The sequence below is a fragment of the Plutella xylostella genome, chromosome 3 (assembly GCF_932276165.1).
Source record: "Plutella xylostella chromosome 3, ilPluXylo3.1, whole genome shotgun sequence".
In the NCBI taxonomy this organism is placed as follows: domain Eukaryota; kingdom Metazoa; phylum Arthropoda; class Insecta; order Lepidoptera; family Plutellidae; genus Plutella; species Plutella xylostella.
In genome coordinates this window covers 8,652,494-8,678,576 of record NC_063983.1, presented here as the reverse complement: position 1 = coordinate 8,678,576, position 26,083 = coordinate 8,652,494, and the positions used below count along the sequence as shown (strand labels likewise).

The 26,083-nt window shown below is 38.7% G+C and overlaps 2 protein-coding genes across 6 annotated transcripts in view; one reads left to right on the top strand and one right to left on the bottom strand.

The window, feature by feature from the left end:
- Positions 1 to 20,989, bottom strand: part of LOC105393087 (atypical protein kinase C) — a 199,360-nt gene extending 178,371 nt beyond the window's left edge. The window contains exons 1-3 of one of the 4 annotated variants that reach the window (XM_048623491.1): positions 20,884 to 20,989; positions 20,337 to 20,552; positions 18,100 to 18,220 (exon numbers count right to left, since the gene is read on the bottom strand). In XM_048623491.1, the coding sequence (XP_048479448.1) occupies positions 18,100 to 18,220; positions 20,337 to 20,498 (283 nt within the window). In that variant the 5' untranslated portion in view covers positions 20,499 to 20,552; positions 20,884 to 20,989. Of the gene's footprint in view, positions 1 to 8,840; positions 8,989 to 18,099; positions 18,221 to 20,336; positions 20,553 to 20,770 lie in introns of those variants that run through there. The other 3 variants (XM_048623485.1, XM_048623490.1, XM_048623468.1) reach the window with 3 other exon arrangements.
- A 531-nt stretch (positions 20,990 to 21,520) lies between these two features.
- LOC105383443 (F-actin-capping protein subunit beta) lies at positions 21,521 to 25,893 on the top strand. 2 transcript variants are annotated; one of them, XM_048624881.1, is made up of 7 exons: positions 21,521 to 21,681; positions 21,781 to 22,165; positions 22,573 to 22,772; positions 23,058 to 23,169; positions 23,665 to 23,702; positions 24,147 to 24,250; positions 24,740 to 25,893. In XM_048624881.1, the coding sequence occupies exons 1-6, from the start codon at positions 21,679 to 21,681 to the stop codon at positions 24,234 to 24,236; spliced, it is 828 nt and encodes a 275-aa protein (XP_048480838.1). In that variant the 5' UTR covers positions 21,521 to 21,678; the 3' UTR covers positions 24,237 to 24,250; positions 24,740 to 25,893. The 2 variants fall into 2 exon arrangements, with proteins under 2 accessions (XP_048480838.1, XP_048480834.1); XM_048624877.1 differs by lacking the exon at positions 24,147 to 24,250 and having other exon boundaries at positions 23,665 to 23,806.
- Positions 25,894 to 26,083: the final 190 nt, after the last annotated feature.

Below are 26,083 nucleotides of genomic sequence, written 5' to 3'. Positions count from 1 at the left end.
ATTATATCATAGTCACTTACGTCAACGGAAAATCTCGAGTTTATTTTATGGATTATATTTTTGTGTTCAAATAGGAACATAACATAACGTTGAACCGAGACTTAACGTTGGTGTCATTGTGTAATACTGAAATCCTATTGTGTAAAACTGAAATTAAAGTAAAACTTACACTCGCACTTTTTTTTTTACTAGTTATCGATAAAAAATATCCATAAGAAGCACATCACTATTTCAGCGGGGCTATGTTGGCAGTTTTGTACGTCATCATTTTTGTTTTGTTGGTACCCTCTGTTAGTACGCGTGAATAAAAAAAATAATAAAAGTATTTTTTTCTTTTTTTTCCCTTGTACTCCCATCTCTTAAAACGTAGTGTTCTTTTCTCTATGGCCAGTGCCAGCTGGACAGTTGTGAGTGGATCCCGTGTTTTTTGTGTTACTACACCGCGACTCGACTCGGCCTGGGACTGGGTGTCGTGTAGACAGCAAAGGCGAGCCGAGCTACTGGCGTACGAGTACACAAACCGAGTAGCTGTCTACTGGCCAGGCAGCAGCTCGCACGAGTGTGTCAACGAGCCTTAACTTAAAATTAATTGTCTAGGCAAGTGTTTTTGCCAAAATTGACAATAATCAATAATACACTCACGAACAATGAAAAAGTTCCAATTGCAATAGCATCAAATTACTCCTTAACGGAAAACAACAATAATCGGGACCAACATCAATCAAAAATACATTTAAACTTAAAAAAAACACTCATCATTAATCAGTAATTACTTTGTAAATGTTGCTTCGTTTATCGCGAAAATGAATTTGCGACAGAGCCCCTGCATATTATCGCAAACCACAGAGGCTGCCTTAATTGACCTCGCAACCACAACGCGTAGATCAAAGGTCCTCCAACCTATTTGGAGCAGATTTGGAGGAACCATCACAGTATTTCATGTCTGCCTGTGGTAGATATTGCATTGCAATATAGATGTTGAGATTGTATGATTGGAGATACAATTTTGGAATTCAATTCAAATTGCAATAGGATAAAAAATTCAATTCAGTAGCATCTATGAATTTAAAAAAAAACTCCAAAGAGACTGTTTGCCTCTGATAACTTGATGAGTTATTAAAAAGATATTTTTTATTTAAAAATGTTTTAAATAGACATTTCCATTCGAGCTGCACTGATCAAAGCTGAAATCTGTAAAGGGATTTTTTGAATATTTTAAATCGAGCTAAAGGCGAGGCGCCATGTCCGTTTAATAACGGTAGGTAAATAAACGATGTTTCATCGAAATTCATATTACAGGTAATCCGTAAAATTATTAAATTTTGAGCAATAACTTTAAATTTTAGGAAAACCACCGTAAAGCTGTCGTTAGATCAAAAATAACGATTGAAATAGTGTCCACAGTCCACCAAACCAAACAAATGAATGCGATTTCGAAATCAGAACACAAATCAGACCAGCCAGTGACAAAAACAAACAAACGTCAAAACTCGGAATGCACCACCTCATTTGAAAACACAACAAACCCGATTCTAATTTCAACAGAAACTGCAACTGGCGCCAGTGTTGCCAACTGCTAGGCTGGTAGCTAGTAATTATTGGATTGAAAGTAGCCAGATTAGAAGTATTTGTTTTGTCTTGAATAAAATTGTAGCTAGAAAGAAGCTAGTGAGACTATAGGTGTAACCTATGATGAAATGACTGTAAACTATATATATAACCTGGTAAATAAAAATAGAAAATAAAACGTCGAAATTCGCAATTTTGTAAAGACTCTTTACGATTGTAAAGGTGATGTAAAAATAATACTTAGTTTCTTTATTTCACCACCATTTCTGAAAGTCTAGCTGCCTGACATCAAAAAAATAGCTCGATCTAGCTATAAAGTCGCTAAGTTGGCAACACTAACCGTCGGAAAGTTCCGAACCCCCATGCAGATCGTGTTAGCACGTGTTCACGTAGCCACTAACTAACTCAACTAATGCTAATTGATTCTTAAAGTGTGTGTACGCTGCGTTCATGTAGCTAGTTACAAATTCGGCGTACCTCAGAATAATGCATATAATTATTAGTGGGCAGCTTATAAGGAGGACTTTGCCCAGCTGTGGGACACACCAGAGACGGGTGCCATTCTTCCGTAATTTGCACTAATATTCTTAGTGCCAATTTCGCCATAGTGGGTTAGAGCATAACCATGGATTATTGCTTGACTTTTGACACATCGGTTAAGAATTTAATATGGAGATGACGTATAATTGATCAACCTTTCCCTGGTTACGATCTAACCGACTATGGAGAAATTGGAGCTTATGTTAATAACTATTATATTGAAGTACATATACATTAATTTTATTATCACGCTCATTAAATAAAACTCGCTTGTGTAACTTGTGTTACAAGACGACGCGTACCAAGAATTCGCGCTAAAATTTCAACCGCCAATGATCACACTCAATTGGTTTAAATTATGTCTGGAGCGGACTACTCATCATTTCAGCCAATACACACTTACTGTCCGACATCTAACTAAAACCACTCATACTACTGAGTGTATATAGATTGTTTTTGCTCAAAGTGTTGATTACGTCATATTTATTAGGTATGAGTGAAATAATAATAGTCGAAAGTGAAAACAGAATCGAAGATGATTGTACAATTATCGTACTGAACCTCTCTCTTTTTGATAAATTCGAATCTAAAATTACGTGCATAATTCTTATAACCATGTTTATGAAATAATATAGGTTTATGAAATCTAGACTTAGTTAGGTACTTTGGATGGTTTAGGTAATAATTTTTTTGCTGATCGGGAAACTTATTATTATCACAAAAATATTTATATTTTTCGGAAAATTCTCATTTAAAATTTGTAAAGTAAACTAACCATTACTTTATGCAATTTTTTTTTAACTAGACAGGGTCAAATTTTGTGGTACCATTTCTAAACTCTGAGTTTGTTTATTTTGGTAGCCAACCAAAGGAAAATATTATAAGTCAAAGCCACATGTTTTAATTCATAGTATAAATATTCAATTTTCTGATGAACGTAAATTTTTACAAACTAGGTAGTTACTCTCCGTTCGGATAAGGGGCTCTTTCTGTTATTGTGTTTCTGTTGTATTATCATCATCATCATCATCAGCCAATAATCATCCACTGCTGGACATAGGCCTCTCCCAAGGAGCGCCACAACACTCGGTCCTCGGCCTTCCTCATCCAACCACTACCCGCCACCCGCCTAAGGTCGTCAGTCCAGCGGGCAGGAGGGCGTCCCACGCTGCGTTTGCCTGTTCGTGGTCTCCACTCGAGAACTCGTCTACCCCAACGGTTATCGGTTCTTCGGCAGATATGACCAGCCCACTGCCACTTCAGCTTGCATATTTTGACAGCTATGTCGGTAACCTTAGTCCTCTGACGGATAACCTCATTTCTGATACGATCCATCAGAGAAACCCCAAGCATAGCTCTCTCCATAGCACGCTGAGCGACTTTATTAATATATGTAAGTACCAATAGGTACCTTTATGTATGACATTAGCCGGCACCGCCGCGGCCGTGTTATCACCGGCTCGAATCGCTGACTAGTGCCCAGCGAATCACGATAACAAATACCTGTTGTTTTTACACGAAAACAAACACTACGCTTTATTACCCGACTGCCGAAGGAGGAGGGTAATGTTTTTCGATTGTATGTTTGTATGTATGTATGTATGTTTGTCTGTTTCTTTGTTCCCTCCTGTAGCCTAAACGGCTTGATAGATTTTGATGTATGAGGTATCGTTAAAAGCGTATTGATTGCGCAATGGTTATAGGCTATGCGACGTTACATTAAAATGTATGTATGTAGCGCCCTCTAAAGGCCATAAAATGATGATCGAAAAAATAATATTTTTCCAACTATGCCGTGTAGGGTATCAAATTAAAGGGCTTGTGAAGCACATTACAAAAATATGCATATTGTACGTATTTAAATCACATCACCAAAGTTATTGAAATAAAAAATGTACATAAAATAAAACCCGACTACTGACATAAAATTTCATAAAATAAAAACAACTAAAAGTTACAAATAAAAAAATATAATTATAAGTAAACAAAAAACTCGACTGCACGCTAAAAAGATGAAAACAAGCCCCAATGTTAATGGATAGTATCGCAGGCGGGGACCAACTTGACCGCCACTCAAAGCCACACACTTATCTAAGTAACATTCAGCTAAATGGTGAACCCTCTGCTGGTCCCCGTCTGTGATACTTTCCATTAACATTGGGGCTTGTTTTTATCTTTTTAGCGTGCAGTCGGGTTTTTTTTTTGATGAATTAGTTAACTTCAGAAATCCTAGCACGGGGCGCAAGACGCGCAGTATATACGCGCACATCAATACGTGACAAAAGGTTTTCGTCGCTTCTAAAGACCTAATACAGTTATTTTATTTATTGTATGTAATATACACTCACGGGCAACGAAAAAGTTCCACTCACAAAATACAGACACCAAACGATCCCAATATTTTCAAAGATTTCATTGAAAATTTGAACAAAATATTAACGTTTTAAGTTGGCAATATCCTCTTGCTCTGTTAAATGGACTTCAATGTTACAGAAAGCGTCATTAGGCTAGCCTTTTCCGTTTAGAAGTAAATTGGTGCTTTATTACTGGAACTGTTTCATTGCCCGTGAGTGTATTAAAAAGAAAAAAAACACATTAATTAACACACAGAATAAACGATACCCCGTGTGAATGTTCACAGAACAGCGACAGGCTAAGTAGATACAATGAATTGCTCTTTATGATTATAATTGACAATATTGGCATCATGGCTTTGTTATATTTTTCCTTTAAACTTTCAATTAATTTAAGATCGAGTTGGTATTTATATTAAAGTATATCATCTAATCAAACATACCGTGTGACTCAGGAGCTGATATACTGTATAGGTATAAGCTCCTGGGTCACACGGTATGTATGATTAATAATTTTATGTACCTAAACTTACGTTTATTGAGAACGAAAATAGACCAGTTAGTCGTTTATTGCTGTTGGTTAATAGAACCTTGTTCATATTTCTACATTACAATTTTCCGCAAGAAAAGACTATCTCGAACAGATGGATCGGCTAGAGCGTAGCCAGATTATTCGTACAAAAACTAGTCTAGATTTATAGGTCGTCGTGCGTTACTAAAACTAGTTATCATGTAATTGATCTGTAAATGAAAGTGGGCGACACACATCGGTGCGACAACTCTCGGTCTATCACGCACCAAGAGCCGTGGATAAAGGTGGCAATTGGCGGTCAGCGACGTTGCAGTAGACGACGGGTCGCAACGACACTACTGGAAATGTATGTATTTCTATGGACGTGTCGTGAAACGTCCTGTCACTATTGAAAGAAAAATATCCCTTAGAAAGAAACAAGCTACCGTAACACCGAGATGGTGTGTCACAGCAGCACATACAAAAACAAAGCAAAAATCTGTACAGTGCGACAAACTTATCTGTTCCGGTGAGAGCGAACTAAATTGATCCATATCTCATTATTTAATCATTAATTATAATTGATATAGATTAGATGGGTTTATGTTTATATGTTTTATTAACACCGCAAGAGCGAATTAACAATACAAACAAACTTAAAATCTTATATAATGAAGAAATATTATTAGACATTTACGCTACCTCTCACCGGAACAGATAAGTTTGTGGCACTGTACGCACTTTGTTTACTGTCAAATCGTGTCCAACCTAATCACAATCATTATACATAAAACAGTCACAAATCTTTTAAATGAACTAATCCTAACTAATATTATAAATGCGAAAGTAACTGTGTCTGTCTGTCTGTCTGTTACTCTTTCACGCCAAAACTACTGAACGGATTTGAATGAAATTTGGTATACATACGGTCTAGACCCTGGAAAAGAACATAGGCTACTTTTTATCCCGGAATTCCCACGGGAAAACTTTTTAAAGCGAAGCGAAGTGCGCGGGAACAGCTAGTTCAAAATAAGAGCTCAGTGGTAGAAGTGAGGTGTCATTTGTCTAGAGTAGTCTAGATGTTTCTTTTTCACTGACACTCCATCTTGTCCGTATATTGTTAATCTAAGTTCGCGATGCGACATGTCGCTGCAACCCCATGACGCCCCGGCCACTTGACACCTTACGAGGATTTATTAAGGCCCGGGTCTCCTATTTACGCCGTAGGTCGAGTACTGCGTCACGCCGTAGGTCGCGTCACGATGCTCACTATAGAAATGTACTAATACTGCGGTCTCCGTCACATCCGGGAGCATCGAGACGCGGCCTACGGCGTGACGCTGGACGCGACCTACCGTGTAAATAGGAGACCCGGGCCTAACTGCACTGGCTATAGCTTATCTGGGTTAGTTATTTATTTACGCAGGCCTAACTAGTAAATAGGCTTAAACATACAAAGGAAGAAAAATGTATGCACCAATGCACATCTGCCTAAACCTCAATGGAGTACATTACTAAGTGCTAGACATACCTAATATGTGAGTTAATAATAACCTTCAAATAATTCCTCAAAGTCATAAACCGCGAAATATATGCATCAAATCTTATTTTACTTAAGTACTTTTGAGTCAGATGTCTGTAATAAACACTAACACAAATGATAAATCATGTTTTTGCATTGTTTTAGAGAAGCCCGGTGTCAAAATATGTCAGAATCATGGACCATAAAGGCATTGCCCTCGCAATAGTGGCTACATAATGTCTTTGTTCTATGTGCTCAAATTATTTTCAAGGCCGGTAACTATGAACTATGACTAATATGCTCTATAATATATTTTTTTGTTTCATAATAAGTACTGGAGGTGTAATGAAACTTTGTATGTACCTACAGCTATACAAATATTAATGAATATTATGATAATATACCTACAAAAATAAACCCGAAATGGCGATATTTCGCGAGACACTATATATGTTTTTTTTTTTTTTTTTCTTAACCTCTATTGTCCCACTGCTGGGCAAAGGTCTCTCCCTGAACATTCCACTTATATATGTATATTTTATTAATTCTGATTAGGTAAAAGACCCTTACGTGGATACCTAACCTAAACATGCGATGCATCCGAGTCATCATTGTTCTTCAACCAAACCGAATCTAATTCGAAAGTCAAATATGCAAGATAAGACAATAAAGTCACACTGAATTTGCATTCGAAAACGAAACACTGGCACAAACGAATAAAAATTAAATAAAAACCAGCCGACACTGGCAGCAAAGAAAGCCAAAAAATGACGTTCCGAATTCAAAGAAGAAGTAAATACTTTAAACCGTTGTCTGGCGGCTGCGATTGCAGCGGGCGAGTTTTATTTAGTCTCAGACGGAGCGCTGTGTGTGCAGCGATGAGACCGCTGGATGTTGTCGGTTTTGCCTGTGATTTTGCAGTTTATTTCATTATGCACTTACACTCAGATTCATGCCTGTTACAATTGGCTGGAATAACCATAAGGGACACCTGTTATCAATAAATAGGCACATGGAAATTATTTAGATTTGATTTTGGGATATTAAATTTATAGGTTTTTTTGTAATCAAAATCAATTGAACTTTGGCACGCACCATGGCGCTTTATTTTCAATTGATAGCGGCGTGTAATGTCTGTCATGCGTTTTTTTAAATAAATTGTACGAGCATGTTTGAATTGTTTTTTTTTTCAGTTTAGTACCTACACAACCTTTCTTTGTGAGAAATCTATTGCTTACACTACCTTTCAAACTAAAAGACTCTGTCGGAATGTGCTACAAATCATCAAGCAAGTATTGAACTTAGATTAAGTAACAATGTCCCCATTATTCTAATAGTAGGTAGCGGTAGTACTTACTAGGAACACAATAAGTACTGTTCATGTACGGAGAGAGACAGACAGACACGTCTAGTTTAAACAAGCTTATCTCAATATGTAATTTTCAAGTGCATCATAAATCTTAACATTCATAAGCAATGGATAGTTGGCGTGCCATCGCGACAGCGACAATGGTATTTGCAAACTCAGGTTAGAGAGAATCTTAAGAGGTCCCACGAAAATTAAAACTATATTGAGTAACAAACAGTCAAGAAGTAGGTGGTGAGTATGTTCAATAGTATTTTTTCTTTTACACTACATGAGAAAACCGCTGTTGCACCAATCAAATGTTGACCGAAACACACAACAATGAAAAATCAGAACGCGCCAACGTTGTGTAAACAAATCGTGCATTCGAAGTTCAAATGTAGCAAATTGAAAATGGAACGTAATTCGAAACGGTTACCAGCCTTGTTTACTAACTCTAAGCAAATAGCGCACACAATACGGCGGGATCCTCTTATCTGTACAGAGGTTGAATCTGTAAGCCTTTGATTTATTTGTAGCGGGAATTATTAGGTAAATGTAGGCCACGACATAGGACATACCTAAGTATGTATAAGGGACTAACATTTTATTCAGATTAAACACACATTAAAATACCGGTTTGGGTTAAAAAAAGCTTAACAATATCAAATACTTCAATCGCTAGCTGCAAACTACCAAAGAACAAACCGGCAAAGATTGATTGGCAGTCCAACCTTTATTCTATTTAGATTCTTGTTTAAAAAGTTCAAACCTCTTTGTTAGTACCGCGCTCAACACTTTCCGGGTCGAAATTCGAAAATCCTCGCGCCTTAAACGGAACTTGATATGGGTCACAACGTTATCTCGCCTGGCGGACACGAGATAAACATATACAATTGACAGCCGCGAAACAGGTGAACGGACTGGCGAAAAAACCGCACAGGAGGTAACAAAAACACAGAACCATACACTTTTATATCACAAGGTTTCACATTATACCTGGGGAACTAAGTATAAACAGTGCACAAAAGCGACACGACATTCACTATAATCGCGTTGTTTCGAAATGTTGCGCGCGCGCAGAAGTAGCTGTGGCGGTGGGAGTTGGCACGAAAAACACGCGTGCGCCGTCCAATTTTCGCGGGCATACTGAGGGTCCGTTCCGTTCGGTAATTAGCCGCGGCCTAAGTGACAACACCTCACATCACAACTCGCAATGAGATGAAACGTTCAGAAATTTACATAACTGTTTATCACATCGCAATAACAAACGAGATTGCGTGAGTCGATGCAGTTCTTTGATATGGGCAGGCACGCCTTTTGAATTTGCACGATACGTATTAATTGTGTGATAAATCAAACCGAAAGACTAAAAAGGGATAAATGACTTTCCATCACACACTAAAACTTTAATTCGTATGTTAAACTGCTAATGGTTTTCGGGGAAGTATTTGAGGTCATAGTGGATTTCCATACATAACGGACTGTTCAATTGCAATAAGGCTATAATATGTATATTATGTAAAGAAAAAGCCTTTTAGTCAAATGCCTACATTTTCACATTTTCAGTATGACAAAATCGGTACACCACCATATGAAATCTCGGGAAACCCCATGCAAAAAACAATCACCTCAATTGAAAATATTACTAGGGGAAATTATTGTCAGTTCTACATAACACATAACAGGCCAATAAATAATAACGGGATAGGACCGGATCGTAGCTACTCGTGATTGGTCAGAATTGGTGTGACGTCACTGGCTGCGCGGGCGCACCGCAATGGCGCCCGATTGCTGTTCTCATCGTAAAATTGTTCACTTTCTCGGTAATTGTGGGAGAAAACGGTTTAATTGAAAACTGCTGATAGACTATGTTTCATAACTGATAGTAACAAATTATAAAACAAAGTATTGCGCGTTAACAAATGTAAATAATTTTAAATGTTGTAATATTTATTTAATAATCGGAATAGCTTGTTTTGCGGTTTATTAGGAAAAGTGTCTATAAGGAAAAGGTAACCAAAAAAGTTACTAATATGTCAAAAAACAGTCGACCTAGAAACTGAGTTTAGTGAGTTTGCCCATCTAACTATCGTCACAGTAGGTATTAATTATCTTAAGCGAAAACATCAATTAAAATATTCTTTAAATTCATATTATTATTGTAGGTAAGTATCTCACATAAATACGATATCTAGGTACCTATCACATACCTATAGGTATTATATATTATTCCACCGCTCAATTTAAATTGAAACCGGCACCGTGACGTCACGGGCCGCACTTGGCCCTGATTGGCCGGCGCGGCTGCGCGTACGCATCCGACTCACTTTCACGGAAATTGTCTCTCTGCAATCAATGTAATGATCTTAAACGGCGGAGTTACGTTCTTTGATTAGATTCTCTTCCGTTGCAACATACACTGAAGCACCATTTTGAGTAAATGGCATTTACTATACAACTTTCTTATTGATGTATCTGTGTTACATCTTAAATCATGAGTTTTTTTGAAGAACATGTTATAACCTCTTTCAATGCCACTATAAAATGTTCACACACATTATCAAGGCAACAGTGACACTCAATGCAGTCAGCCAATAAAACATGGCAGTGGCGTGCAAAACATTCGCCCATCTGGAATCATCAGGCATTCCGTTCACTTGCACTGTCAATTGTTTATCGCGAGTAGATTGTCAGGCACCGCTATGCAGTCACTTTCTACGATGCTCGCTCACTGTAACAATGACAGCTGATGTCTATGACATTACTGTGGCTGGCCAGATTTTTCGAGACTTTTTTGGGTTACGAGCATCATCATTATCAGCCGGTAATAGTGTAGGAGTGCCACACATAACACTGTACCCTCAGCCTTCCTCATCTAGCCAAAACCGGCGACCTGTCTATGGTCGGTCCAGCGAGCCGGAGGGAGTCCCACGCCACGCTTACTTGTTCATGTTCTACCCACCGGTCATCCTTTCTTGGGTCCTTCAGAGAAACACCGAGCATAGCTCTTTTATTTTCTTGCTGCGCTGGGCGACTTTTTATCGGTGGACTAGTCCAACCATCAGATAGGTACGATGTGTTAAGTTGATTTAAGCATAGATTTAATATTCAGGTGTTCCATTATATGGACTACCTCGATATTGCTATTCAAATGACTACGGAATTTGACTTTCTATTCCGCTGGGCTAATACCCATGACTACGTAGTATGTATGTATAACACATTTGCGTATATCATAACAATACAGGCAGTACTAGTTGTTGGTGTTAGCTATGGCTCATTTTCGCTGTCTACAACTAGTATATACATCATAAAAAAGCAAGTGCTCAAATCCAAGAAGCCAATATGTATTGTAAATATTTGCCATATTCTTTTCCGGTATGAGTTAACACGTGTTAATAAATATTAAAAAAAAACAAAACGACCATGTATGATCCCAATTATGGCCCGAGCATTGAACTAATAAACACCCACAGTTCCTTGGAATATTGACGATATCCGAGATGATCGATATGTGAGATCGTGGTTCATAAATAACTTATGACATTATGTTTTATATGCTAGATATAAAATTAAACTTAATGAGGTGCCTTAAAATTTAGTTTTTGGGTGTGAGTGACTCAGTTAATTAATGAATGATCAGTGTGCTAGTGTTGCCCAAATGCAAGAACAAGACGAGACTTAGCCAGTCTTGGTCTTGGTCTTGCGCCAATACACCTGGTCTTGGTCTTGGTCTTGGTCTTGCGCCAATACACCTGGTCTTGGTCTTGGTCTTGGTCTTGCGCTCCCAGTCTTGGTCTTGGTCTTGGTCTTGCAGCAAGAGTCTTGCAAGTCTTGCAATTACCTATTAGTCTATTACTATTTATTAAAGTTTACTTTTTGATTTTAATAGATATTTTTTTATTCGCTATGTTTATGGTATTAGTCGTAATGCGCATAGGTCCAGTTTTTCATTTTCTTTGATACAGTTTTTTGCATCTCATAGAATTCCTAAGCGTACTTACCTATACACCGAACTGTTACACCTAACTACTCAGTGAAATAGCGCTCTGCAAGACGCAAGAGTCTTGCAGGCTATGTCTTGTTCTTGCTCAAGTCTTGCACGGTCAGTCTTGGTCTTGGTCTTGCTAAAAATACGCGGTCTTGTTCTTGGTCTTGGTCTTGCAAAAACGCAAGAACAAGACCAAGACTGCAAGACCAAGACTGAATTTGGGCAACACTAAGTGTGACTTTGTTATAATGTACCTAGTTGTATTGTATTAGTTATGAAAAAGTATGTGTAGGTATTACCTACTTTGTAGATCAGAATTAAAAAACCGTATTACAAGGTCTCCGATTTCAGTGTCCCGATTTATTTTCCACTGTAACATCACCATTAAATTGGACCATTACGAACCGGAGACCCCTGGGGGGACTACTCTTGCTTGACAAAATACGAAATTTCAGAGAGCTGCCATGCAATGGTACGTTTATTGCGACGATATAGAGTCGAGGTTAGCGCAGCCGTGTTCCAGAATATCGTTTTTGGGGACCTGCCCGTAACGTTTGACGTAAACGTCTAAACAATTATAGGTCGTAAATCTTTTATATTAGGATTCACAATAAAAAGTTTATTTACGCCAACTTTACGACGAGAAGCGGATGTCTGTGTACCGGGATTTTTTTATATTTAATTTTGCACACGTACTTGCGACTAGCTTACATTGAGAAGGTATTTTGGTACTGGCATGCTGGTATATATATACGTCCATATACACTATCAAATTCACAAATTCGTTAGTAGCTGGCAGTAGCTGCCGTGTAACCCATCCGCAAAGTAAACGTAGTTATTCTTATAGAAACTATGAAAAACCAACTTATGGTATTTTTTGTACAATGTCAGCTATAAATAAATAACGTTTTAAAAAAAACTTATGGTAGGTGGAAAAAATATATGAGTACTATCAATACCTAATAACAAGTGTACTATTTAAGTATATCCACCGCCAACTTTCCCCTTTATTCAAAAGGCACAAAACTCCGGTGGTCTTCTGAACCACAGACAGATTAACCATAGATAAAGGAGACCTTGTCACAATGGTAATGTCGAAACGTAACGTTTAAATGCGACCTTCCGTTACTGCAACATGTAATGACATCCTCCAGCCCGTGGAGCCAACCAAGCGTGCACTGATGCACTATCAGTTTCATAAACTTCTAATTAACACTTAACATCTATGTGTTAATGTGACTTTGCCAGAAAAAAAGGTTTAGCGGGATTACTACACAGAAATTTCTGCCCCCCTATCGCTATCTTGTCTAGACAACGATTTTTCGGATTCAAAATGTATTCAATTGCGTACAAATTATTATTATGTTGTGTCTTTACCATCACGAGACCATGGGGTCCCGGGCATTTGGAAGGCGTGCATGGGGCCGAAGCCAACATGTAGAGGCCCGTTTGACAACATTAATCTATATTAAATGTGACACAAACCGACGATTTTCCCTGTGTGAACTATAGAATAAACCCAAGGAAAATCCCCGGTTAGTGCAGGACTATTGTAGGATATGGAGAAAACTAATACAGGGTTATGGAAGGGGGTGCTAAATGGACTGGGTAACTGGGACTATGGAAGGACTATGGCCCCTGCCTGACCTATATGTTTCACACACGGATAAAAAGGCAGGGGGTGACTCGCACACACAGTAAATGGGCCCCCCAAAACAGTCGCTAGCACATAACAGTGACGTAGCAACAAGGGGGCAACATGGCATGAGGTGCTAAGGATGGAGAGGTATTCCACGGCTCTCAGGACAATCGCGTTATCGGTCAAGATCCCTACAAGCACCTTACTGGGTAATACATCCTTCCTCGAGCATTGCTGCTCTAGCGGTACACCATTCAAGCCAGCCAATGAAGGCAAGCAAGAGGTGGGAGATCCTGTTCCTCGTCAGTGTTCACTCTGGACAACCAATAAAGGCAAGCCAGAGATGAGGAACAGGGGTTCTCCCCGGTATCGGGTGGGTGGGGTCGCTAATGCCCAACAGCTCGCCACAATTATTATTATTATTAAAATGTGCTGCGAAAAGTGGGTGGCTCCTGTGACCACCCCTTCGGGGATTACAGTCGTGAGTGCATATGTATATGTATGCTCAGTCAATAATCTTGCCCCGCTTGAGATAGGCTTCCTCATCCAACTACTACCGTCTACCTACATAAAGCCTAGCGGGCCTCAGGGCATCACCAGGGCTTGCCTTTTTGTGTTTGGTCTCCACTAGAAAACTCATTCACTCGATTTTGCCCATGAGCCTTGTGTTTTACATCGTGTTCTATTTACCAGGTATATAGCCCAAGCCCAGTGTATTCCCTTACAAAGCGGAAGATAACTTAATAACTACACAGCGACACCAGGAGCACACGCTAGGCAGGAAGCTATGAATTTAATATAGCACGTTGCGGAGCGTGGATCGCGGGGAATTGTACGGCGATACATTAATTAGCCGGCGACAGGGCTGCCAACTTAGCGGCGTGTTCACTGAATTGAGCGGGAAATGTGACAGAGGTGTTGTTGTAAAGTTGTAGTTTTGTCTTAGTTTTACTGTTTTCTAATGTAAGTTTGATATTTAACGGAAACGAAAAAGTTTGCGTAGGTATATTGGATACAAGCCAGCGCCTCTAGCGTTCATTGTGGTGAAACAAATGACAGAAGATGTATCCAGCACATTGCACATTCATATTTTTTTACGTATTCTTGTATTTTTCGTCATTAGGCTAATTATAAAGATGGGCACGTACAACAGAGTACCAAGGAGTGAAAGGCCAAGATATTTATCGGGTCGGATTAGTAATTTACGATGTTAGAATACTGAATTGCCGTAAAATAGTGTATTCCGTTTGGTATTTAGTGGCAACCCTCGCCAGCCTGTGCGGTCTCTACCTGACGGAGAGTTTTCTTATATTAATAACTTGTCTGCAGCGACGGGATGAGTTTGAGTTACGGTTTAATAAAGTTTCAACTTCGCAACTCCCATGATTTCTACCTCTTCCATGTCAACAAGAAGCATTATAATAAGCCATCTAATTTCGAAAAAGTATCTAAACTGTAAAACCAGCCGTTATTATTTCTTAAAAGCGGCGAGCGGCCATTAAACAAAGAATTATGATCTCTTTTACGATTTCACAAGCAACTTTGGATAATAACAGCGCCCCCCGCCGGCAAAGATGATTAAATAGGGCGGCTAAAGAGCAAATAACAACAATCGCGTTCACGCGCGCCACGTATTCAATTAACAGAATGAGATTCGGAGTCGTTCATAACGCACACAACACAAAGTTAATTAAAATATCCCTAATTGCGCAGCGACGGGAGCGGGGCAGCCCGCGTTGGGCGCCAACCGGGCCCACGTTGGGCGCCAACCGCCGCACTGTTTGTGCTTTATTAGGGGAAGTTTCGCCGGCGTGTTTGCATGCGAGTTTGGGCTTCCGTTTTATTTACTCTCGTGCCTCCACCAACTTCTCCGACACTAAATCGTCGCGGCGATGTATTGCCGGAGTCTCGCGATAGCGCCGCACGGTGCGCCTAGGTACATAAACTGGCGGGAGTTCAACAATAACGGTCGCCGGATCGGAAATGCCTGCGAGAATAGGGCTGCAGTACACCGTCACGGACTGAGAAGGAAACAATTGAGGGTACAACAGCGGGGTTACTCTATACTGACAGAAAGCTGTCGTGCAATCGGCACGTTTAAAACAACAGGATAGAGTCGTGGCTCGAGCAGCAGCGCTCTGAATCTTAGTCGTACATATAGAGTGACCCCCCCAGAGCTATTACTCAATCCGTGTAGGACGTGACCGCTCTGGACGCTCCAGAAAAAAACCCTTGCAAGTGGAAATACTCCGTCGCCGGAATACCAATCTGAATATGGAAATGGCCAGCGGACTCGCAATGCGGGCAGATAAGGACTCACCGCGAAAAAGCGATGTAACTCGAATGTTTTAACCGAAAAAGGATGCATGAAAATGACGCCACAAGCAGAGATAGGTACTGAAAGTCATCAGTGTCGACGCGATAAGGCACCGTGCGCTGTGTCGACTCGAAACGTCGACATGACGAATAAATAATTTATTTACGAATAAATAATTCATTTATGGAAATCCTTGACGTGATCCAAATTCGAGTTTTCTTCGCGTTTTCCGAAGCGGCCGGCGGCTCGATGCCTGCGTTTCTGAATAATTTATTGAGCATTTAAAACGTGTTCCGTTTAGCTCGTTCCAATGTTGATTCTTGGAAACTTTGCGGGGTTTCCGCTGATGATTCTTAATATTCTTTACAGGTGTTTGAAGATTATATCAGAATAATACAAATTATAAGATATCATATTTCGGAACGATGAAACATAAACATTTCCTATTGTTTAAGCCAAGTGTTAGTATCATCATTCTTTTCATATTAGAAATAGAACCTACTCAGTACAATGACAAAGCAAATAAGGCTTGCATTCATTGCTAACTCAACACTCGAGTGTCATCGCTCTAAATTGTTGTATATTTATAAGATCTATTTATTTATTAATACAACTAACATTAATATCTATCAATATCTATGAGAGCCTGTAGACTTAATAAACAGACGACGAAACCACGCCATACAGTAAAAAAAACGTGCTGTAGACAACAGTGGGGTTACCACGACCGAACATAAGCAATCAAAAATTCTTAAGCAGCGTCTCTCACAGACCTATCAAACATCTGTCAGATCCACACAAATTATAGTGCCACAATCTTATCTGTTCCGGTGGTGAAAATGTGTACTAACGAGACGTCATTGTCAAACGTCATTTCATACTCTGTGCGTTATTTGAGTTGTCAATTTCTGCGGAGAGCCTGACGCTACGTTATTTAATTTGTTTTGTGATTTTCTGGGTGAAATAATGCCAAAAGCGCTGAAAATTGATGCAAGAAAAGTAATCCTTACTAATATTATAAATGCGAAAGTAACTGTGTCTGTCTGTCTTTCTGTCTGTCTGTTACGCTTTCACGCCAAAACTACTGAACGGATTTGAATAAAATTTGGTATACATATGGTCTAGACCCTGGGAAAGAACATAGGCTACTTTTTATCCCGGAATTCCCACGGGAAAACTTTTCAAGGCGAAGCAAAGCGCGCGGGAACAGCTATACTAGATATATTGGCTTTTATGCAGGAAGAATAACGTATTCAGGCGCCTTTAATTCCGTTTGAAAAATTGGAAGAACGAGTTGCAGCGGCTACAGGTTAGTGTTGCCAAATATGACAAATAATTTTACCCATATACTCACATGTAATTTTATTAAGTAATATTTTCCCGAGAGACCCGTACCCCAGCAGTAGGGACGGGATGGGTCGTGATGAAAGTAGTAGGTATATAATCTTTATTTTTCTTTGATTACAGGTGTGAGTGAAGCTGCGTACCTATACCTTAGGCAGTACAACAAGAAGAATTTCTCGCACCTGCAGCGATTTTAGACGAAATAATGATGATTATTGACATCTTCCCCTACGAGTATCAAGGGTTGGCTGGAAGAAATTGATTTTTGGCAATTAGCCTTTGTACATTGCCTGAATTTCTTTTAATTTTATCCTCTTGTTTCTTGTTACTATAGAAAATGTAAAATAAAGTGTTCATAAATAAATAAATAAATAATAATTAAGCACTTAATAGTTTTTTTAAGTTTATCTAAGTATCTCGTTATTCCCACGACCCACAGATATTACCTATTAGATATCATTGTAAAATCTAGATTTAATCTCTTATATTAGAACATAATGAGAACTAATTTTGTTTTTTATACAATAAATATCCAAAGGTTGTCTGGAAGGGATCGCTATAAGCGATAAGACCGCCTTTTGTACCCTAGTTAAGTGTCTATGTAAAATTATTAATCATGTCTTGGTGTACAAATAAAGAGTACTCTATCTATCTGTCTATCTAAATGTCGTTTGATATATTATATCCTCTTTCATTTACTATCGACCCTATAATTTGATTTATCTATACTTATGAATGTACCTAATTATAACAATAGGTAATGCATTGTCGTTTAAACCACAAATAGGCAAAATTGAATCGATGGCATCACTGGATTCGATCACAGCGACGCCGTCACCGGAACAGATAAGATTGTGGCACTATACGTGAGATTTGACAAGCGAGAAACGCAGCGTATGGATTTTTTATTACCTACCAATATTCGATGGTGGTAAGCAAGCAAGTAGACAAGCCCAGTACATACCGTGGACAGTGAGCTCGGAGTCGCGGTTGAGCTCGTACAGCCGCAGCGCCTCGTCCAGCTCCAGCTGCGTGGACACCGTGCACGGGTCGCCCTCCTCGTCCACCCACTTCATGGTGAACACCTGGTGAGAGAGAGAGAGGTGTGGTGAGTGGTGTGTGGGAGCGAGATGGGTGTAGGGCGCGCGTTACGGCTTCAGAAATCAGAGATACTTAGATGAACTCCTCTACGACACGTGATATATGTATAGATTGGGCGTCACCGACAATATGGCATGATTCACTCACTTTGTGATGAACACCTGGTGAAAGAGATAGAGGTGGTTAGTGGTGAGTGATAGGTGGGAGCGAGATGGGTGTAGGGCGCGCGTTACCGCTAGAAGAAGATAATATATTTAGATGAATAGAAGGATGTAATCATGATGATTGTCAACTGTCCACTAACTTCATGATGAAAATAATGGACATGCCTGGTGAGTGAGCCGGATGGCTGGACAATAAAAAATACTACATGTAGAAGTTATTATCCAAAAATCTTACAGCAAAAGTGGATCAGATTTCGACTCATACGGGACATTATATTTATACAGGATAAACTGAGCAGTTTGTACATGATAACTGGCATACTCATGTACTGTGACTTCATACACACTACCCTGTGAATTTGCGTGTAAATAACTACTAAACTGAATACTAGCGCCATCTATGAACAGCTGGTTGAAAGTAAAGTTGGTTGGTTCCCAACAAAGAACAACTTTATCAAGTTACTGGCTTTAATTAACCCAAATGTACTCATGTTTTATTACATCCTTTGCAATTGGAAATAGTACGTTTACTTGCCCTAGTTACGGAGTGGTAGTTATCAAGTATTATGCAAAGTTTGCTAAGTAGACTAATCTAATGAAATACTAGCACTGTGATAATAAAGAGTGTGCAAGGCTTTTAGTGTTTGTACACACATGAGTATATTTTTTCAAGGATATATCTTGTCCTAGAGCTAATTAGTAATGTTTTTAAAGAATTAATAATTTATTTTGGTAAGTTTTTATCACTAACAGAATGGCTTGCCACCTATAACATTGCCCATGCATAACTATGAGAAAATTGAATGCAATAATGCACCTCTGCCTACTTAGCTGGGGACTATGGCAGTACAAGGCAAATAAATATATACCCCCTTATACATAAAAAACTTACTATCACTCTCTGACAGAGAACAATTTGTTCTTTCTAAGAACAGTTCAATAGCTAAAGCGTCCAGTATGTTTTTTATGAATATAAGGGGGTTAGAAAATAAATAAATCTTAAATTTCTGGACATAAAATAGAGAAAGATAAAAACTGTATGACAATTTGTATGGAATTTTAGGATTGTATTGTTTTCATACAAATTGATTTAAATGCAACATTGAGGGTGAACCCTAAACATGTATCTGGGGTGAAAACAACTCTTCTCACATTATTAGTAAAAAAAATATTTTTGATGTTAACCTAATACCCTGACCACACAAACCAAGTAAAATGGTGAGACAGTATCCTTGGCCGAGAACTTTTTCTATTGCTAGCCTTTAATGGGCCGGGGATGGGCCAAGGATACTGTCTTGCCACTCTACTTATTATTGTAAATTGTACCATTTAAATGTGTAAGTGTCGTGTTTTTTGTCATCAAATGCGCACTATCAAAGTGTGCATGGTTGTAATCATAGTGTACCAACCTAATGCATTGAATGTACACCAATTCTCATAACGTAAGTTAGGTTTTTTATATAACTTTATAGTGATTCTAAAAGTTTTAAAAAGCCTTGGTGCTTAAAAACATTAACCATTATGGTACTTAATCCTAGGATAAATATGTACACTAGGTTTTAAGTTGTACTGCTTATATGTCAAATATGTAAAATCAAATCAAATCAATGAATCACTCTATTTGGTAGATGTAATCAGGGTATAAGCCTATAACAGATTGCCCGAGGAAATACAGGGATGAAAAGTAGCCAATGCCACTTAGGGATAATACAACATTTGTTGTCATAATGTTATGAAAACATGGTCCATTACCGTTGCAGCCTATTCATACTAACAATCAAATCTTTCCTCCTTATAATTTTTTTGTGTATGTGTAAATACATTTTATCACAACAGAAACATACAATATAGATTTACTATCAACATTATATTGATAAGGACTGAGGTAGATTGAGCGGAATAAATTGGATTATAGCTTCATTGTTTGTAAACAAACCTGGTCAGGTGCAAATCGACATGTTGCTATCATCTCCTGCGTGAACTCCTCGAGAGTAATATTCTGGTTGATGTATGTTATCATCACATCCCCACTGAAGATTGTCTTCACGCGGACATCATTGACATTCTTATCCTGGTTAATCATTTGGGTCGGCATCATGGCAGTCCAACTCTCAGCTTCCTGGACAACACTCTCACTTCAGTAAATTCAGATCTGAAAATAATATTCATGCAAATTGAATGCACTGACACTTTAACTGCACCCAACTTTATAAGGCTTCATTCATAACCTACTAAAACTGAACCTTGGTATGGAATGTTACGATTAATGCTTTGTAATGGTTGATAGTGGGTTCATTCAGTTTAATTCCTACTGAGAGCTTCCTAGAAGGCAGTTTTATCACCATAACATAGAGAACAACATTCCCATACCATGAATCACTTCAAACAAAACAATAACCTGTAAAATTACAGCACTTATTAAGGCACTCCAGTCTATTAAAACTCAGACTACTGTCTCGTAATAGTAAAAGTGTAAAACCAACCAATATTATTCAAAAACTTTAGTAATTTTAACTATAAATAAATATCAACAAAACTTTGACACAAGATTTGCCATTGACTTGACATATCATAGGAAGTACTCACACACACGGAAATGTCCACAATGGCTTTTTTTGTAGTGTAATTCCATATATGGCATCTCTTTTAACACAATGAATTCCTTTGATGAGTAAACGAGATAGCTATACCGGTTTGAAAACGAATAACGGATAGTAGTGGATGTCTCTTTTCGATGACGTATATTATGTTTCCTCTTTAGGTCTATTTCAGTTTAAATGCTAATAAAATGTTTATATGTTATAGAAATATTAAATTTTATAATTTTTAAACATTTTAAATATGTTTTTAAATTATTAATACTTGAATTCCTATAAAAAGTATGTTTTTTGATAAATCTTTTTTGACATTGTACAAGAACGGAAGTGAGTTTCAATATTTGCGTTGAGAAACAAAAAATATGTATTTTCTTTGAGTAGATAACTCACATAAATTTTATGATATGAAAACAACGAAAAACTTATAATCTGACATGTTTTATTAAGTTATCCATTATACATTAGTATTATTACATTCAATACATGCAAAAAAATTATGAATCTTTGTCGATGTAGCGGAGTCAGAGTTTACATTTCAGAACGAAACGTACTGTACGTCAAAATAGTGGAGCAAAAGCCTTTCTTTTCTTGGGCTAAAAATTAAATTTATTTTGTTTTTACTGCTTACGTTAGTGTTTTGTATTTATTATACACTAACTACCACAGTTAATTTTCGTTAACATGGTAAGGCAGTCACGATTGCATTCATGGAAAATCTTTAATATTTGTGTTGATGACTAATACCACTTTACTGAGATAATTGTAATTTTTGTTGTATTTCAGACGGAACAACAAATGGATTGTGCTCTGGACCTCATGAGGAGGCTGCCGCCTCAACAAATCGAGAAGAACCTAACAGATTTGATAGACTTAGTGCCCAGTTTGTGTGAGGATTTGTTATCATCTGTGGACCAGCCATTGAAAATTGCGAAAGACAGAAGTAACGGAAAGGATTATCTCCTTTGCGATTACAACCGTGACGGAGACTCATACCGCTCGCCGTGGTCCAACACGTACGACCCGCCCCTGGAGGATGGCTCCATGCCCTCTGAGCGACTGAGGAAGTTAGAGATAGATGCCAACCATGCATTTGATCAGTACAGAGAGATGTACTTTGAGGGAGGTGTGAGCTCTGTCTACTTGTGGGATATGGATCATGGGTTTGCAGGTTGGTTGGTTGTAAATTAGCTCTACTAGATATGGTTCTGTTTATATTATGTAGAAATTTTCAAATTTGTAAATACATTTCTCTGTTAAAAGTATACATAGACACTTATAATGTTGAATATAGATATACTAATTGGTCTCCTTCTTTGAGAGTAAATATTAAAGATTTTTAATAAGACTCCTCAATAACTAGCTTAGTACATAAACTTGTCCAGGAATGGACAGTTATTATCATTTACCTGTACTACTATTTTGCATTGCTCAGCCAAGGTTTATAAATGCCTCAGTTTCCACCATCCCATTTTCTGTATGAAAACAAGCAACAGTTGAATATCTATTTTCACACAGTGCATTATCACAACCCATTAACTGCACCATTATTAACCCAAGCTTTATTTCACATTACAGGTGTAATACTGATAAAGAAGGCAGGTGATGGTTCACAAAAGATCAAAGGCTGCTGGGACTCCATCCATGTAGTGGAAGTAGTGGAGAAGAGTTCAGGTCGCAACGCGCACTACAAGCTCACGTCTACGGCCATGCTGTGGCTCCAGACTAACAAGGAGGGCAGCGGGACCATGAACCTCGGAGGCAGTCTAACTAGACAGGTAGAGTAGTGAAGTTGAGGGCAAAATACTACATATTTCATTCATCAAAATCAATGAAGCCAGCCCTATACTATTTAATTTTTGAAAATTACTATAGCTGTTCATCAAATTCACCCTCTTACAGCTTACTATAGCATTTTATGAAGGAGTCAGATATTTATGGAAAAACAGATATTCAGACTCAGGTCTTGGCTGTTAATAATTATGTATACTCTATGTGTTCATGGCCGTGTGTCAGATGTCCTCATATATTGTTTTAACATCCTGTATACTTCCTGATTCCAGGCGGAGCAAGACTCGGTGGTGAGCGAGGTGACACCGCACATCGCCAACATCGGCCGCATGGTCGAGGACATGGAGAACAAGATACGGAACACGCTCAACGACATCTACTTCGGTAAGTGGCTACGTTATTTAGGACTAAATATGGCATATTTCTCCTGCTTCTTAACTACCATCTTACCAATTTTCAGCCAAATCGGTTGAGCCGATCTTGAGTTATAAATATTGTAACTTCTTCTTCCTAGCCTTTTCCTTATTTAGGCTTTGTGTGTCTTTAATGTAACTAACACAACTTTATTTTCAACCTGGTTTCTGGGTTCTATTGCCTGGTGGGACTTACATGTTAATTGAAGACATGAAAAAGCTTATCACCAGATGCCAGAAAAGTACAATAAATCATGTTGAAAAAGGCTCAGCCAAAGTCGATCCAGCGCCTATCCCTCTCCAGTTCTACACCTGTCCCATGGCGTCACGACAGTGTGGAAAAAGAGAGCTCTTGTATCGTAAACACATTTGCAACTTGCTCCCTATAATCTACTCTCATCGATTAAGACCTCTGTGACCGAAATTAAGCCAGAATTGTAAATGAAGCCCCTCTTCACTCTTCCAGGCAAAACCAAGGACATAGTGAACGGCCTCCGCTCCGTGGTGCCGGCGGACGTGGCGCGCAAGAAGGCGGCGCTTCAACACGATCTCGCGCTGGCGCTGCAGCGCCGCCACCAGCAGCACGCCGACTGAAGCCGGCTCGACAGGTACCAATGAGTATACAACCACTATGTAGTGCACATTCTTACACCATAGACAAGCCTGGCATAGAATTTGCAGTGCGCCGACTGAAGCCCAACAGGTAGGTACCTCATCAGCCTATAGCAGCTCACTGCTGGACGTAGGTCTCTCCCAAAGCACGCCACTGGACCCTGTCTATAGTTTTCGACATCCAATCATTACCAACCCGCTTTCGCAAGTCGTCACCCCATCTAGCTAGAGGGCGTCCTAGCCGCGGTCTGCACTCCAGAGCCGACAGTACCTGTAGTCCATATTCTGAGGTGACGCCATAGACTAGAGCCTGCCATAGACACAGTGAGCTCCGTGGTGCCGGCGGACGTGGCGCGCAAGAAGGCGGCGCTTCAACACGACCTCGCGCTGGCGCTGCAGCGCCGCCACCAGCAGCACGCCGACTGAAGCCGGCTTGAGAGGTACCTGTACTAAAAGCTAAAAAGCGGTTACTCAGGGGGTCGTACAAAATAATTTGCTTACAATGTCACTCTGTCTTGATGTACCATTGTTGCAACACCCTGTATATTCTGAGGGTACCTATCACCATAGACGGGATGAGGTGCACAAAAGGAGCTTTCCCGTATCACCTGTTCTTTATATTCGTCCGGCGCACCCTGAACAGGCACCGATATACGCTAATCTGACTAGCAAGGTGGTGACAAATTAACACTAGCTTAGAGTAGGGTTCGTCGCCGACTCGCTAAGAAAATGAAGAATACCATAGACTAGACTAAACCCTGCCATAGACTAAGTGACCGCGCGGCTCGAAAGCGGATTGATAATTCCGATGGTTTATGTATGCTTTATTTTATGAGAAGATAATATGATAATCAAAATCAAAAATCAAAATCAAAAATAATATCGATAGATAAAATGATAAGTAATTCTCACATTTCTGTTTGTTTCAGCGTCTACGGCGAGTAGAACACGTATTTAATATGCTCATCATAATAAGAATTAACAACGATGCGAAGATATGGATTGTCTATGATTGTGCTGCATTGCAGGGCACTGTGTAAAATACATCTAAATATAAGGATGTGTGTCCAACAGAGAGATACTATGTTTTTTTACTGTCAAATACAACTGTCCAGTGCAACAGCCAATGAACATTTTGTTTTGCTGTAAAGGCACAATAAATAGTAGCTATGGTCGGTTTGATTCAATCTTTCCTACATGTTAAAGATATTGGCACGACAAATTGTATCGAATATGAACCAAACGATATCTTGTCGTTTTGGTTACACTGGAAAAATATGGAAGAGCTCTGTTGGATATGTAACCCTAGTATTTATTGTATTTGTATTTTTCTTTTGTATGTTTTTAAATTGTTTGTATGCTTAATCAGTTTTCGGTTTAACGCATAGTCTCAGTAGATCATTGGATATGTAATTAATGTAATTGGTAATTCTGCATTTAAGAATACATAGAACCTTATGTGCATAGTTGTTATACATACCTATTTTTGTCCTTAGATTAGACCTACTCATTTCACGTGATTGTAAAATAAATCTGGGTAAAGAGAAGAGCTATAGCTCATACATTATAATTACTAATTGCATTTATTTGAGTTTTTTAATATAACAAACCAATGCAGCCATTCTGGTGCTTTTGAATGAGAAATTTAAAATAGTCCATATTTAAAAAATAATTGTATTTAAATAAAGTATTCGAGTTATGATTATTGATTAAATTACCTATTGTTAGTAATAATTTAAGATAATCGTAATGTAAAACTAGCATGAGAATTATTATGTAACTACATACCTACTTATGTTATTTAATCTGCCCATCTTTTTAAGATTTGTCGAAATCTATTTTTATTACATTAGATTAAGTGCAAGAAATCTAGCTTTTGTCTCTATTGAGGCTCAGTACCCTATTGTCTTAGACCTAGAATGATCTAGAAGCACTAGCAACTAGGTAGCCCCTAAATAGATATAATATTAATTCTTTATTTTTCTCAATTTAAGCAGGCTTTTTAGGAGATCATAAAAATAATTTACGAAAATAATTGCATTTGTTATTGTACTGGCCTCTCTGAATAAATATTTATCTGAAAGATGTTTTTTTTTTATTCACACCAAATTACCTGCCTGTAAGAAGAAACTCAAGGGCCGTCTCTACAGGCGAGGAAATCCGCCTCCAGCTTCTTTATCCGGCCACTACCTTATGGGTCGATAACACCTAACGAGTACAGTGGTGAGTCAGTAAATAAGCTCTCGGCCGAGAGAGTTGCCGAACCGAGTGGC